The sequence below is a fragment of the Colletotrichum truncatum genome (genome assembly GCF_014235925.2).
Source record: "Colletotrichum truncatum strain CMES1059 chromosome Unknown Contig_0005, whole genome shotgun sequence".
In the NCBI taxonomy this organism is placed as follows: domain Eukaryota; kingdom Fungi; phylum Ascomycota; class Sordariomycetes; order Glomerellales; family Glomerellaceae; genus Colletotrichum; species Colletotrichum truncatum.
In genome coordinates, this window is record NW_027222402.1 from 2,653,564 (window position 1) to 2,667,916 (window position 14,353).

General features: G+C 53.2%; 2 protein-coding genes across 2 annotated transcripts, besides 1 other annotated feature; one reads left to right on the top strand and one right to left on the bottom strand.

Annotated features, from left to right (window-relative positions):
• Positions 1–7,143: 7,143 nt before the first annotated feature.
• Positions 7,144–10,157, top strand: CTRU02_208791 (RNB domain-containing protein; the record flags this gene model as incomplete). The annotated part of the gene is made up of 2 exons (XM_036724793.1): positions 7,144–7,339; positions 7,396–10,157. 2 exons carry the CDS (start codon positions 7,144–7,146, stop codon positions 10,155–10,157), a joined length of 2,958 nt encoding a protein of 985 aa, XP_036583425.1.
• A 750-nt stretch (positions 10,158–10,907) lies between these two features.
• Positions 10,908–10,985: a sequence feature (Short protein (CTRU02_208792, KAL0936577.1) was converted to a misc_feature.).
• A 1,606-nt stretch (positions 10,986–12,591) lies between these two features.
• On the bottom strand, positions 12,592–14,298 carry CTRU02_208793 (nucleolar GTP-binding protein 2; the record flags this gene model as incomplete). The annotated part of the gene is made up of 2 exons (XM_036724792.1): positions 12,592–14,216; positions 14,271–14,298. 2 exons carry the CDS (start codon positions 14,296–14,298, stop codon positions 12,592–12,594), a joined length of 1,653 nt encoding a protein of 550 aa, XP_036583424.1.
• Positions 14,299–14,353: the final 55 nt, after the last annotated feature.

A 14,353-nucleotide genomic window follows, 5' to 3' on the forward strand; every position in this document is an offset into this window, starting at 1 on the left:
ACGTGCTTGAATCAAGTGGGCTCGTCGTGCCATTCAGCTGCCTTTCGATATCTGATTTTGCACCAGCTGAAGTCAGGCATAAAGACGCCTGAGAGGCAGTGGAGGCGGGAAAATTCCCGACAATCTTTTTGACCTGACTCGTTCACTGGATCAAGCCCCGTCACCTTGCCCGCACAGACACCGTTCTTGTCGCTAGGAACCTCATCAGCCAATCACCCCAGCCTGAGTGCCACGGTGACTTGCCATCCGCCGGGGTCCCAGTGATGGCGCATGCGCTATCGACAGCGACCCCTGTCAGCAATACGGTTGAAAGCGGGCGAAACGGATAGGATCAGGGAATGTCTCTCTGCCAAGGGGATTCTCTTAGCCGAACGTCGTGCCTTTCGCGGGGCGTCTGACTTACCCAAACCGACGGCCTCGTCTTTTCGCGTTCTTACACAATGGACCTTATGGCACGAAGCCTGGTCTCGACTCGCGTGCTCTTACTTGATCGCCACAAAAAGCGAAGAACTAGTTTAGACTCCAGCCAGTTAGTGCACTCGAATGCTGGTTTTCAAGCGGTGGTAGAATGATACACACCAGCCAGAACCACAGCGCCCCGTAACATGGGGAAGGGAAAAGCCCGGCCATAACAATGGTCTTGTTGTGGCGCAAACTCGTGTTTACGAGATTCAGAAAATATTGGTTGACAGCCATATCGTGGGATGAGGCAGAAATTGTTCTCAATTAGGTTGCTGTCATACATGGTTATGACACAGATGAGGTCAGCCTACACCCCCTGTTCCATTGATTTTTTCCGGAACTCCTCTCGTCTAAAACTGCTTCCTGCATGCCGGCCGCTAGACACCGTTCTGATAACATGGGAAATAATGGCCCCGTTTATCACATCACGCGCCACCTTAGGGGCCGCCCCAACAGCGCCTAGGGTGGCTAGGCAAGAGACATTTCGTCATCGCATCGGTCTCGGGGTGGATTGCTTACCAAGGTCCGCTACAAGCGTCCATGGGCCATGTTTGCCGTCTTATCTGATGCTTATCGACGGGGGATGACAACCCGATGACCCTAGGTCCTCATCAGATCTCCAAATCAGTTTCGTGCAAGTACAACTGACCTTATCACATGAAGCATCACAGACTTCAGCATTCCTAGTCTGGGAAGCAAAGATGAAAAATTATGGCCGACGAGTAGCTGATCAAAAGGGTAAGGTAGGACAAAGGCCAATGCAAGACACTGCAGCCAAGCATACAGGCAATATCCATACGTTCGAGCATGGCCGGGGTTCTCAATGAAGGCTCTTGGTTTGTACGCCCTTCGCCTGCAGCGCCGCTTTTTTTTTTCTCTCTTTCTTTCTTTTTTTTTTTTTTTCTTTGTGCCTTTCTCTCGCACTGAGCTCGCTGGCTGTCACCTTGTTCAGCCCAAGAAGTAAACGGGGCAGGTTCCGGCCGGCGGAGGGACATCAATATGCAGCAAAGGAAGTGCCCGACTTAAGTATTCATACCTTGAAGATTGACATGGTGCTGCGGATCTAAACCTGGAAATTCACATATGTCGCATACGATTGCCGATGGTCTAAACTTCTAACCAATGTGAAGGAGCTGCACGAATCCGATGTCTTGGGTTGGCTGATCACCAGCTGCGGTTCAAGAGGAACGGTGTGGAGGAGAAGGGAAAGAGAACATGGTTACTGCGTTAATGACAAGCTTCATCTTAGATTGGCCACAAGAAACCTCTCTAAACATGTACCACCCCTCATCAGGCGACAGCGGAGCAGGCAGTCGGACTGGCAGATCCCAAGCGCAACTAGTTTGCTGCATGGGTCTCCATCACTGAGCGGCCTCACAGACGTTTCTCAAGTCAACACGCGCCGTTGCTGATTGGCTTACGCTTAACAACCCTAGCCTGGACGATATATGAGAAAGCGCCACAGCTGAAACTCAGTGCTAACTGGCAATAGCCCGTCATCAACAACAGCGGCGAGGGAAATAAACCATGTAATACCATGCAGCCTAAGCAGACAACGGCCTGCTAGGTGGGAGCATCGCCGACATTTAGATCGCAAGATGGCACCTGCACGAGAACAGTGGTTTACTAGCTTCGTCTCGGCCTCTGCTTAACGACGGCATATTCAAGAAGCATGGGGAGAGAAGGGCAGGGGGGGGGGGGGGGGGAACCTATTAATTGTGAGTCTTTTTTATTTTCACTTACTCATGTTTCTGCAGCATGCTAGTCCGCCAGCTAGGAAACATTAACGGACGAAGAAGCGTTTCAACTAACTCGCCTCCAGACTGGGATGTGTTGTATTCTGCATCGAGAACAAAAAAAGAGGAACTTATCGGGTGACCCGTCAAGAACGGAGATGCCTCGGACTTAAGTCATCATACCGATCAGATAAGGCTTAGTGGCTTGGTTTCCCCTCTCGTTTCGGATTTCATCATGATAGCCATGCTCTATTACCTGGCATCGTCTCGCGCGCGTCATAGTCGCGCAGCGCAGCTCAGATATGCTTTCCATTCAATCACCACTGATGCCACCTTTCAATCTGATATAAAAATAAAAATAAAGAGAAGCACAAGGCTAGGCTGGGGCTACAAATGGAAACCAGGTGACCGGAGAACCGGTCGAGATGGTATTCTAGCCTTCATCTCTGGAAAACCTTAGGGTGTGAAGGACAAGCGTGCGGATGGCCACTTGCCAAAGGAAGATGGTGTGCAGGGTTGAGCTTAGCTTTAAAGGCTCCTCACGACTGACATGGAGGTGATATAGCCCAAAGTGCTAGGGAGGGAGGTCAGAGACAGGGCACCAAAGATGGGTAGCAGCGACTGCGAGGATGATTGAGCAGAAAGTTGACGGAGTGGCAGACCGAATGGCTCTTGGTTGTTGATGCTTCCGACATGACGAGGGCGATTGGCTTGTGGCATTACATTCATGACGGTGCACTGGCCAGGCTGCAAATCATGGGTTCATCGAGGACCCACCCAATGACGGACTGCTGCCTCTGGCAGAACATGAGCATGGCATGGCCCTACTGTTGGTCCACTGAAGGCGGAAGAGGGGTGGGAGGGGGCGAGGCCTGCCTGGGGTGCTGGGGAAGAGGTAGGGTTATGACAATGGTGTGGTGTGGCAGACGGCGAGGGAAGAAACAGCCGTATTCCCTGCTCGTAGAAGGAGTCTATGCTTACCTGGTCGCAGCTCTGTGTGGGCAGTCAGAAGAGGGCAGTCGAGACAAGGGACGAAAAGGAATGAGTGAGATGGAGGGTGTGCGGCATAGGTGTCCACACCTCCAACAAGTAGTTTCTCTCCGAACGAGCCGTGCCAGTGTAAATGCACGGCAGTAACCGATGGGGCTATTGATTTTATCCTAAGCAGTCACGAATGAACAGACCAATCTGGCCGGCAAACCCAGCATGCCGATGGGTATAGGGAGTTGTCGAGCAGATGTTGTAGCAAGCCAGTGATGGCTATTGGGGTTTGACTTTGGTGGCTTTGCCTGACGTGAACCAGCGGGTTGGGGGCGGTAGTGTTGACACAAGCTCTGAAATGGCTGGTCCATTTCGAGGACGTACCCTCCTGCACTGCTGGCCCTTGCGTTCAAGGACGCTTGGAAATGATTGATGGCCATGTTGTTGCCGATGGTGGTGAGGTGTGGTGTACAGTCAAAGCTGCAGCCTAGTGCAAGAGGGTGGCTGTCAGTCGAGAGGAAGCCGCCGTAGCGGCACCCAATTGTCTGGGAAAGGGGCGATAACTGTAATGGATGGGAGATGGAAAAAGCCCCAGGGAAGCTGTAGTTCATCATGAACGGCTGGGTGTAGGCCTCTACCTATCTGAGGCTCGGGAACCCACGTTTTATGGTGCTGACTAGAGCTTTTTTGCCAGGGCTTCAAAAGTCTGTGGGCGGTTGGGCTGGACTAGATAGCTATTGTGGCTGGCTGGCTAGCTTGCTGGGTGCTTGGTGGATCGGGAGCCATAAGGTGGAATCCGGCCGGCTGGAGGAATCGAGCGCAAGTTGAAGGCGGGTCAAAAGAATCGAGAGAGAGAGGTTTGTTTTATCCAGTTGTGGCGTCGAGTTCACATCTACAGCCTAGTTTGCTGGTGTTGTTTGGCTACTCTTTTCTAGGTCGTTGTATGTAGTAGGGACCGGGACCTTTGGCTGGGACTGGGCATTGGGAGATGGGTGGTGCGGTACTCTCTGTAGGCCACAAGGAACTTGGTGGACTGGGACTGGCCCGCTGTGTTTCCTTTTTTGCACTGCGGGAGCTACCCTTGAATCCTTGCTACCCGCTCTTGCAGCAAACCAAACGCTCATCCATACCCCATTCCCTTTCCCCATACCTACCATGTCATGCCATGCCATGCCCATGCCCCCCCCTTCCCCCCATTTCGTTCCATTCCATCTATTCCACTTAGGACCCCTTGAATCTCGCCCATCACCTTCCCCCCCATCTTGGACTGACAGTGCACCCCCTTCCCCCTCCTTCCGTGCCCAACTTGCAGGAGAGCATCGCTCGTCTCGTTTCTTTTTGGGGAAGCCCATCAAGAGGACAGGCTATTCCGATCTCAGTCGCTTCTCGTTCGCAGCAGCAGCTAATGTACGAAGTGCACTCGCGCGTGTCTTGCCGCTGTGGAGCCGCGACCACCACCACCACCACCACCATCCCCAGCCCATCATACATATATATGTAAGTCATTTGTGGTTCCGCATTTTACTAGCCACTCGTTTGTGATGGACCACCAGCGAATCCCGACAACATCTTCTGGCATTCTTAGCTGCTCTGGCGTGGTTGTGGGGGTTTTTGGTTGGCCGCTGATTTACAGTCTCATCTTTTCCTTTGTCATGTTCTACATATATACTGGCGCCGCATACTGATGTACACTTCCGGGATCAATGACTGCAGATACCTCCAACCCCCCGACGTCATTCATCTTAACCATGTGTTGTCTCAGGATGGCTTTTTCCATTGAGTCGTTATCCATATTCGCTCCTAGACATCGGATCACCTGCAATGCTCACTCCTCATATTATCTGGTTTCGCGAACGACCATGCGTAACACAGCCTACCATCGCTGACGTCGTCATTGGACTTAAGTTCCGTTGCGACAGGGTAACGGTCAGTGGCCAGCTACATAGGACGGATCTTGACCGCCATACACAGCACGGTGCCCGTCGGAACGACGAGGAAGCGAGAAAGCGAGTTTTCCACCCCTCGGCACCCCTCGGCACACAGGCAATCCTGCTCGGCCATGATGCCTATGCAACTACCGATTGAAGAAATTGTACCTGACAACAACGGTAGACCTTGCTGACGTTGTATCTGCAACACAATAACCGCCCCTGGCTGCAATCCGCCCTCAGTGGCGCAACCTCTGAAAGGTGGCTCAACAAAGCCGAAAAGCACTTCTAAAACAAACAAGTTTGGCCATCCTCCAAGATTTAGCTCCCGCCTCCGCACTGATACTCTTTGGTCATGGCCAAACCCTAGCCTATGCTGTCTCATCTTCATCCTTCTTCTCGCACCTTATTCAGACGACGGGCACTGCAGGTGCTTTACACGGCGACAGAGCTGATCATTCATGCGCTGACTCGTATGCGGCTAATACAACGGCTCTCGAGCCTCCCGTCACTTTATCGACCGATGTTTATCTTCGAGACTGCAGAAGAACATGCTCCCAAAAAATTTCAGGGTCTCCATTTGCATGCCCCTGGGGCTAGGCTCTACAATGCACGTCGACTAGCTTTCCGACTTCGGTCTGCCGTGCACATTCGACAACTGGCAGCAACTGCTTGAGGCTGAAGTAGCTTTTTAATTCTACCCAGTCCCCCTTTATTGGGGAGTTATCTATTGGTTTGAGCCCATGTCTCATCCTCTGCCGATAAAACTCTCACTGCGAGTCGCTTCTGTCTCCCTTCTTCGTGACCAGGTGCTACGGAGATATCAGCCCAACCTGGTCCAAGCGGAAGCCCCCCTTCTCTATGCCTACAAGACTAGGAGCGGACAAGCACAACAAGATGCGACGCTGATGTGAAAGAGGGGTGTCCCCTTCATGCCTGGTCTGCGCGCAGACATCTGGGCTATTTGGCCGGGGTCCGCCTATCAAGCAAACCGCTGGTATAGCCAAAACCTCAGGTGAAACGGCTTCAATAATCATAAAAAGCCAAGCATTGTATTGATAAGCAGCGTTTGACGGCGAACAGACTTAACAGAATCCGCCCGCGTTCTTCTGTCTTCTCCTGCCGTCTAGGAAACAGGACGGGCTGCATGCTGCGTGCGGAAAGACGGACTATGAGGGGTGGAGGTTCTGCGACACGGGAACTTGTTTCTTGGTGGATGGGATGAAATCAGAAGCCTTGTCTCTGTGCGACCACGAAGTTTCTCCGGGGTAACACGCATTTTCCGCCATCTGCAGGATGCAACCCGCAAGAGGGGAGACACAGATATTTGGGAACGATGCGGTGTAATAGTCCAGTGGGGGGGACACAATTCGGAAGTCCGGGGATTTGTATTGCCTGAACGGTCGAGGCTCTACTGACACTGCGACTTCTCTTGGTTCTGAAGGATCCAATCATAGTGGACAACGAGTATTTGCCGCCAGTTAACTTCGTATGATATGTAAGTAAGAAGGGGGGCCACCAGCGCGGTCATATCCTTGTGATATGAAGCTTTTGACGATCTCTGCAGGCTTGTCTCGTCTCAGTTCCTGTTAAGAATCGACAGACCACTCAAGTAATCCCATTTTTTGCTTCCGACGAGGCTGCTACTGTAGCCTATGGTGCTTTCTTAAATAAATTAACTGGTTCGAGAAAAAATAAAGATTAAAACCACCCCCCCAAAAAAAAAAAAAAAAAGCCGCCCTCGCCGAGCTGCTGGGTGGTGCACCAACAAATCTCGGGATACACAACAGGATGCAATGTGAAGCTAGATATGTAGGTAGGTGGGATGTGCCGGCGAGGTGTTATCGCTTATCGATAACGATAAGTGACTGCAAGCGCCACACGCGTGCGTCTGATAGGTTTGTCAGCCGCCCCGCGCCTCACTTCAATCAATTTTCATCATCGAAAAGCCCATCTTAAGAGGCGACAAGAGACTCAACGCCTACACCGCCGGCTCACCTGTATAGATACGGCAACACATCGGTATAGAATCAAAAATGACGAGTCTCAAACGATCGCTTGAGGCTGACCCTTTTGCCGCCAACATCTCGAGCAAGGTCTACGTTCGTTCCACCAGAAAGGGAAAGGTACAGAAGATTGTGAGAGAAGTCTACCTGCGTCAGGACATCCCTTGCTCGTCGAAGCTGTGCCGGGCCTGCCTGCAAACTGCTCCCCGAGATGCAGCCAACAACGGTGAGTGTCATATGACTCACATCGATATGAAATCCATACTGATGAAAACCTTCAAGTTCAACCGTTCGTCCTCTCGGACAAGCCTGCGGGGACAAAGGCGTTTCCCCAAGGACACTACATCGTCCCTGACACTAACGCGCTCTTGAATGCCATGGACCTCTTTGAGCAGAGCTCGGCATTCTACGACGTAATCATACTGCAGACTGTTCTCGAGGAGCTGCGTAACCGTTCGCTGCCATTGTATAACCGCCTTGTCGGCTTGACCAAGAGCGAGGACAAGCGTTTCTACGTCTTCTTCAACGACTTCCGCCTGGAGACGTACGTCAACCGCGAAGCTGAAGAGACCGTCAACGACCGCAATGACCGTGCGGTACGCAAGGCTGTCAAGTGGTACGCTGATCACCTAACGCAGACCAAGGCCAAGAAGGTTCCTGCCGTGGTAATGCTTAGCGACGACCAGGATTGTTTAAGAAAGGCTAAAGCTGAGGGTGTAGCTGCCATGTCCCTTGCCGAGTACGTCGGCGGTCTTGAGGATGGTGAGAGGTTACTGGATATGGTTGCTGAGTCACGGAACTCTGGGTTCTCTAAGAAGCCGGCCGGGCCTCTGTACCCCGAGTACTACACCATGTCCAAGATGATGACGGGTGTCAAGGCTGGACTGCTGCACCAGGGCAACTTCAACGTTTCTCCTTATAACTATCTGGAGGGTTCTATTCACGTTCCCGCGTTCCCCAAGCCTTTGATTGTACTTGGAAGAGAAAACATTAACCGTGCTGTCAACGGAGATGTCGTTGTTGTCGAGGTTTTGCCAAAAGACCAGTGGAAGGAGCCCTCGACCAAGATCATCGAGGAGGAGGCTATCACGCGCGATGAGAACGCCGATGGCGAGGCTGAGGAGGCTCAGGACTTCGTGTCTGAGAAGGAACGCAAGGCTCTCCAGGAGGAAGTAAAAAGGACACAAAGCAAGAGCACCGAGGGTCGGGCGCAACCAACGGCAAAGGTTGTTGGCATCATCAAGCGCAACTGGAGACAGTACGTTGGGCATATTGACCCCTCGTCTGCTAGCAAGAGTGGCGGCCAGGGCCGTAAGCAGGACAACGTCTTCCTCATTCCTATGGACAAGCGCATTCCCAAGATCAAGCTGCGTACGAGGCAGGTAACTGAGCTCCTCGGTAAGCGTCTATTGGTCACGATCGACGCGTGGGAGCGAGACTCTAGGCACCCCATTGGCCACTTTGTTCGGTCTCTCGGTGAGCTCGAGACGAAGGCTGCCGAGACGGAGGCACTTCTCCTGGAATACGACGTGCAATACCGCCCATTCCCCAAAACCGTGTTGGACTGTCTACCGAAGGAAGGACACGACTGGAGAGTTCCCCAGAGCCTGGAAGACCCTGGCTGGAGGGACAGGGAGGATCTTCGCAAGCTTTTGATTTGCAGTATCGACCCGATCGGTTGTCAAGATATTGACGATGCCCTTCACGCCAGGCCGCTGCCCAATGGGAATTTTGAGGTGGGCGTCCACATCGCTGATGTGTCGCACTTTGTCAAGCCCGGCAATGCCATGGACACGGAAGCCAGCCTGAGAGGTACAACCGTCTACCTCGTGGACAAGCGTATTGACATGTTGCCCATGCTTCTTGGCACAGATCTGTGTTCTCTGAAGCCTTACGTTGAGCGATTCGCTTTCTCCTGCATTTGGGAGATGAATTCGAATGCCGATGTAGTCAGCGTGCGCTTCACCAAGTCAGTTATTCAGTCTAAGGAAGCCTTCAGTTACGAGGCGGCACAGCTTCGCATCGACGACGACTCCCAAAAGGATGACCTGACCAACAGCATAAGAACACTGCTCGTGCTTTCCAAGAAGCTGAAGCAGAAGCGCATGGACGCTGGTGCCCTCAGCCTGTCTTCTCCGGAAGTCAAGGTCCAGATGGAGTCGGAAACTTCTGACCCCATCGACGTCAAGACGAAGCAGCACCTCGACACCATGTCTCTGGTCGAAGAGTTCATGTTGCTCGCCAACGTCAGCGTAGCCACCAAGATCTACGAAGCCTTCCCACAGACCGCCATTCTCCGTCGCCACGGCGCTCCCCCGAAGACCAACTTCGACGAGCTAGCGGATCAGCTGCGCGTCAAGAAAGGCCTCGAGCTCCGTGTCGACTCCAGCAAGGCCCTTGCCGACTCCCTCGACACCTGTGTCGACCCGGCCAACCCCTTCTTCAACACCCTCGTTCGTATCATGGCCACCCGCTGCATGATGAGCGCCGAGTACTTCTGTTCCGGCACCCAGGCCTACCCCGAATTCCGTCACTACGGTCTCGCGTCGGAGATCTACACCCACTTTACATCCCCTATCCGTCGTTATGCCGATCTCGTCGCCCATCGTCAGCTCGCGGCAGCCATCGGCTACGAGGCCATTCATCCGGCCGTCCGCAGCCGTGGTCGTCTGGAAGCCGTATGCAAGAACATCAATGTGCGTCACCGTAACGCGCAGCTCGCCGGCCGCGCAAGCATAGCGTACTACGTGGGCCAGGCCCTCAAGGGCAAGGTCGCCGAAGAGGAGGCGTTCGTCATGAAGATTTTCAGCAACGGCTTCGTGGTGCTCGTGCCAAGGTTTGGTATCGAGGGTCTCATTCGGTTGCGCGACCTGGCGGAGCCCGAGCCCGAAAGCATCTTCGACGCCGAGAACTACACTCTTACGACGTCGGGCAGCCGCAAGCTCAAGGTGGACCTGTTCCAGAAGGTCAAGGTCAAGGTCACGGATGAGAAGGACGAGGCGACGGGCAAGAGAGGTGTCAAGATGGAGCTGGTCAGCGCGTGAGAATCGTGTCTGAGGCTGAGACGTGGATAAGAATTGGCTGTTGGTGTTTTTTTTTTTTTTTGGCCCCCGGTAATGTAACGTAAAATATGTCATGCATCGAGCCGCCAATAGAGGCTCCGAAATGTCTTTTCCTATCTTTTTAAAATTGCATACCCGTCTTAGTAATTTGATTCCGAGAACCAGTGATCAGCTAGGTGGTGTCTAGAGCTGTGGTGGTCTTGTTCACAATTTCTTGCTCAACTTGATCTGGTTATGCCAATGTGCAGAGTTGATTGAGGATCCGCCGTCATGTGTCTTATCTCTTCGCTGTTTATCCGTCATACGGAACAGGTAATCTAAATCTGTGAGAACGGGGTTTTTCATGTCCCTGGGAGCACGAATAATAGGAGTAGGTTGCGCGAGTGGTTGCGCGAGTGGTTGAGCTCGGGAGAAAGCAGAATATCAGTTAACAGTGCATCCGGCGTTGAGGCTTCTGGTGCTTTTGGCATTGATGCTGCACCTTCTTGGTATCAAGGTGGGCAGAAGAACGCATTTCGTGCAAGCCAACGACTCTATTCCGCAGTTACAGCAAACACTTGGTTGCTCTTGCGAGTCAGTAGAGTTGCATGTAGGGCTACAGCTACTACTCATCAACATCAACATCCTAACGATTCTCTAACGCTCATGGCAGCAAAAACAAAAACATACAACACCAGGTATTCGCTGGTCGTCACCGACCCAACTACTAATCCGGCCCTCATTGGCTTATCTATGGGAGAGCGGACGGGATCCCGAGTTTTCCAATGGGTATGGTCGTATGTGACGGGTTGTCAAAAGGTTCTTATATAGCCTTGGAGATGCTCGGTTATGGCGGCAGTACTCGTATCTCTAGGGGTTTCCAAGTCCAGTACTGCACGTTCTTTAAAGGACCAGGTAGAAACTTGCTACATAATACGTACTACAGTAATAAGTGTACATCGTATCCCGGGCCCGTGTTTGCTAATTTGTCGCTTGTTCTCGGGCTTGCCAGTATGCTGTCACCGAACAGTATCAACATCGACGCATATACTCACGGTGGGGTGAGTGTGAAGGACAGGATTTCACATGAGCAAGCACGCCGCCGCCCCCTACAGAAGTTTCGGAGCGTAAAAGTTTACTGCAATCCTCAATTCAAAAGCGATTAAATGACTTGGTTGCCGCGCACGGGGACCTAGTCAAACTTGACTAGAACTCAGAGCGGCATTCAGCCGTTTTGCAACCAAGTAGCCCTGGCGGCCAGCCCGCGCTGTCGATGGGGGGTTCCTTAATTTAGAACGCAAAACGCCAGAAATAAACACCAAAGTCAAAAGGCTGTCTGCCTCGTATAGCGGGCGGGTTAGTTGCGGCATGTCGTTGGCGCATACTGACTGACATGGCTTGCTTGGTCTGAATGACATGTCAGGCCCCAAGGGTATATATAGGGGGTCCCAAGTCCCGTGATATCACGCCAAAGCTTTTAATTTCAGCGAAGTGAATCCGGCATGGATTGGTTTGCATGCTTCTCACAGTCCGTCGTGTTGGTAGTGGAGTAGTCATAACAGAACAGTGTAACCACTGCGTTTCGGCGACTGCAAAGCAGGCATGCAGACGAGAGCACTACGAGTCAAGAGGAGTCGATAAACATTAGACAGATGGATTTATCTTTTCCATGCCGCAATCTGAAACCACAAACTTGTAATTAGATGGAAACCCGAGTTCTTCGCTTACCCAGTGTCATCTACGACCGCCGTCTGGGCCCTTCCGGCAACGGCAACGGTACTGTCATGTGATGATTGTATGATATTGAACAATTCAGATCGGCATGAGCGCCAATATCACAAATCGCGTCAAGGGCTATCATTCCTTGTTAGGGGCAGCGCACAGGAGCTGCATGCGAGGAACGGCTTAGCGTGAAAGAAAACCAAAGAAATGACATCTTTGTATGTAATAGTTCAGCATTGAATGGCGCCTAGGAGTTCGGCGCAGTCACCAAGTTTAAGGTTGGCAAGTAAATATGTACGCCAGGGGGAAAACACTACATCTCAATCAGAAAACTCACATCAAATAAGCAAGCTGCCATTCTCTTGTGATTTGGGTTCAGAAAAAAAACTCGCAGTATCAGACAGCCTTGCATCATGACACCGGGCCGAGGCCGCTTACAACTTCACTCTATCCGGATAAACACAGCAAGGGGCATCAAAGCTTGTATCACGGCGCTGTAGCTCAAGCAAGGAGTTCGTAAAGGTGTATATGCATGTATGAATGAGGACAACGTACTACATCGTTACTCCCCCGTTTTTATTTTCCCTAGAACCGCCCCAAACGCCGGATAAATGGAAGAGCCAGCCAGGCCATGATGAAAACCACAACATCTCTACCTCTTCTGATATCACGCTCCTCTCGGTAACTATATCTGTTTCATTATACCAAGCGTTGCCTACTGCTCCATGGCGTCTTCGCCGGACGACGCGGTGAGGCCCGCAAACAAGTCGTCAATGTTGAACTCCTTGGCCCACTCCGTGACAATCGTCTTCTGATCCGGCGTGACGGAGTCATCACCCGCCGCCGCCGCGCCGGCAGCAGGTGCAGCACCGTCCTTGGCGTCGCTCTGGACGGCAAGAACAGGAGCCTCAACCCAGCCCTGGATACGTCCGTCGCGCCAGTCGGTGACCACGGTCATGGCGGCGGCGTTGATGTTGGGCACGCCGCCGCGGCCGAGACGACCGCGCTTGCGCGCAACCTGTACCAGGAAGTCGGTCGTGAGGTCGCCGTCAGTGCGGCTGCGCAGGAGAGGAGGCAGGTCGTACACATCCGTTAGCTTCTGCAGCAGGTCGGGCGTAGCAGACAGACGGCGCAGGAGAAGGGTGACGGCGGGGATCGGGTCGTCGATGTTCTTGGGCGGCACGGCGTTGAGGAGGATAAGGTGGGCGTGGGCGTCGGTCGCGTTCTTCAGAGACACGAGACCGCCGGCGGAAGAAGTGTTGGAGGCAGACGGGAAGACGATACCAGGCGAGTCGAGGAGGGTGAGCTTGCTATCGATTTTGACGGCACGAATGCTGGTGGTGACACCGGCCTCGGCACCAGCAGGGCACGCCTTGGAGGCCCCTCGGCCACCGCTCAGGCGGCCCAGAAGGGCGTTGATGACGGAGGACTTGCCAACGTTGGGGTAGCCGATAACACCGACAGACACAGCACGCTTCAACTGTCTGGTAGCAGCATACGACTTGAGCGCGCGGAACAGGTCGGCAGAAGTCTTCTGGACCGTGAGTTCCTTATGGTTGAAGGTGTGCGCGTTGGGCGCAGCGTTGGACGCGCGCAGAGGCAAGGTCGGGAAGTAGCGACGCAGATGGGCGAGCCAGCCCTGGAGGACCTTGGGAGGCACAAGATCGATCTTGTTAACGACGAGAATGAGACGCTTGCCACCGTTGGCGGCAGCCATAACGCTGCGCTCGACGTCGCGGGAGCGGGTGGACTCAGGATCACGGGCGTCGAGGACGTAGAGGATGACATCGGCTTGCTCGACGACCTGCTTGAAAACCTTGTCAAAGGCCTTGCGGGAGGTGGCATTGCCGACGGCGATCTCAGCGGGAGCATCCGAGTCGTCTGAATCATCGTCATCGTCCATCTCGTCGTCGTCATCGCGCAGGCCCTTCTCGTAGGTTTCGGCGGCGGCTCTGGCGCTCGCAAGCAGCGCAGCCATGGGGTTCGACTCGTCAACGTCCTCATCGTCCTCTACCATCATGTCATCGTCGTCACCTCCCTCGAGGTCCTCAACCATCTCATCCTCATCGGCAGCCTCGGTGGCAGTGGCGCCTGTCTTGGCCGCCTTGGCCAGCTCGCGACGCTTCTGAGCCTCCTCGGCCTTCCGCAGGCGCTTCTCCTCAATCTCTTCGAGGATCTTCTCCTTGTAGGGGAACAGGTTGGGAATTCCCGGATCCTTCTTGAGCTTGGAGCGCCATTCGGGGTTCTTCTTGGCGAGCTTTCTCTGCTTCTTCTGCTTGGCCGCCGACGCCTTCTCGATCTTGTGGCGGAGGCGGACGGGCGTCCGCTTGGACTTTGGCTCTAGGATGAGATCAGCAAGACGTTATGTTATTTGGCATTCAAGTTGCAACATACTCTTGGGCTTGTTAATTGAGCCGGCCATTTTGAAGAGAAATTGTCCGCAGGCAGGTAGTTAAGCAAGAAAGTTGCGTCGGGGG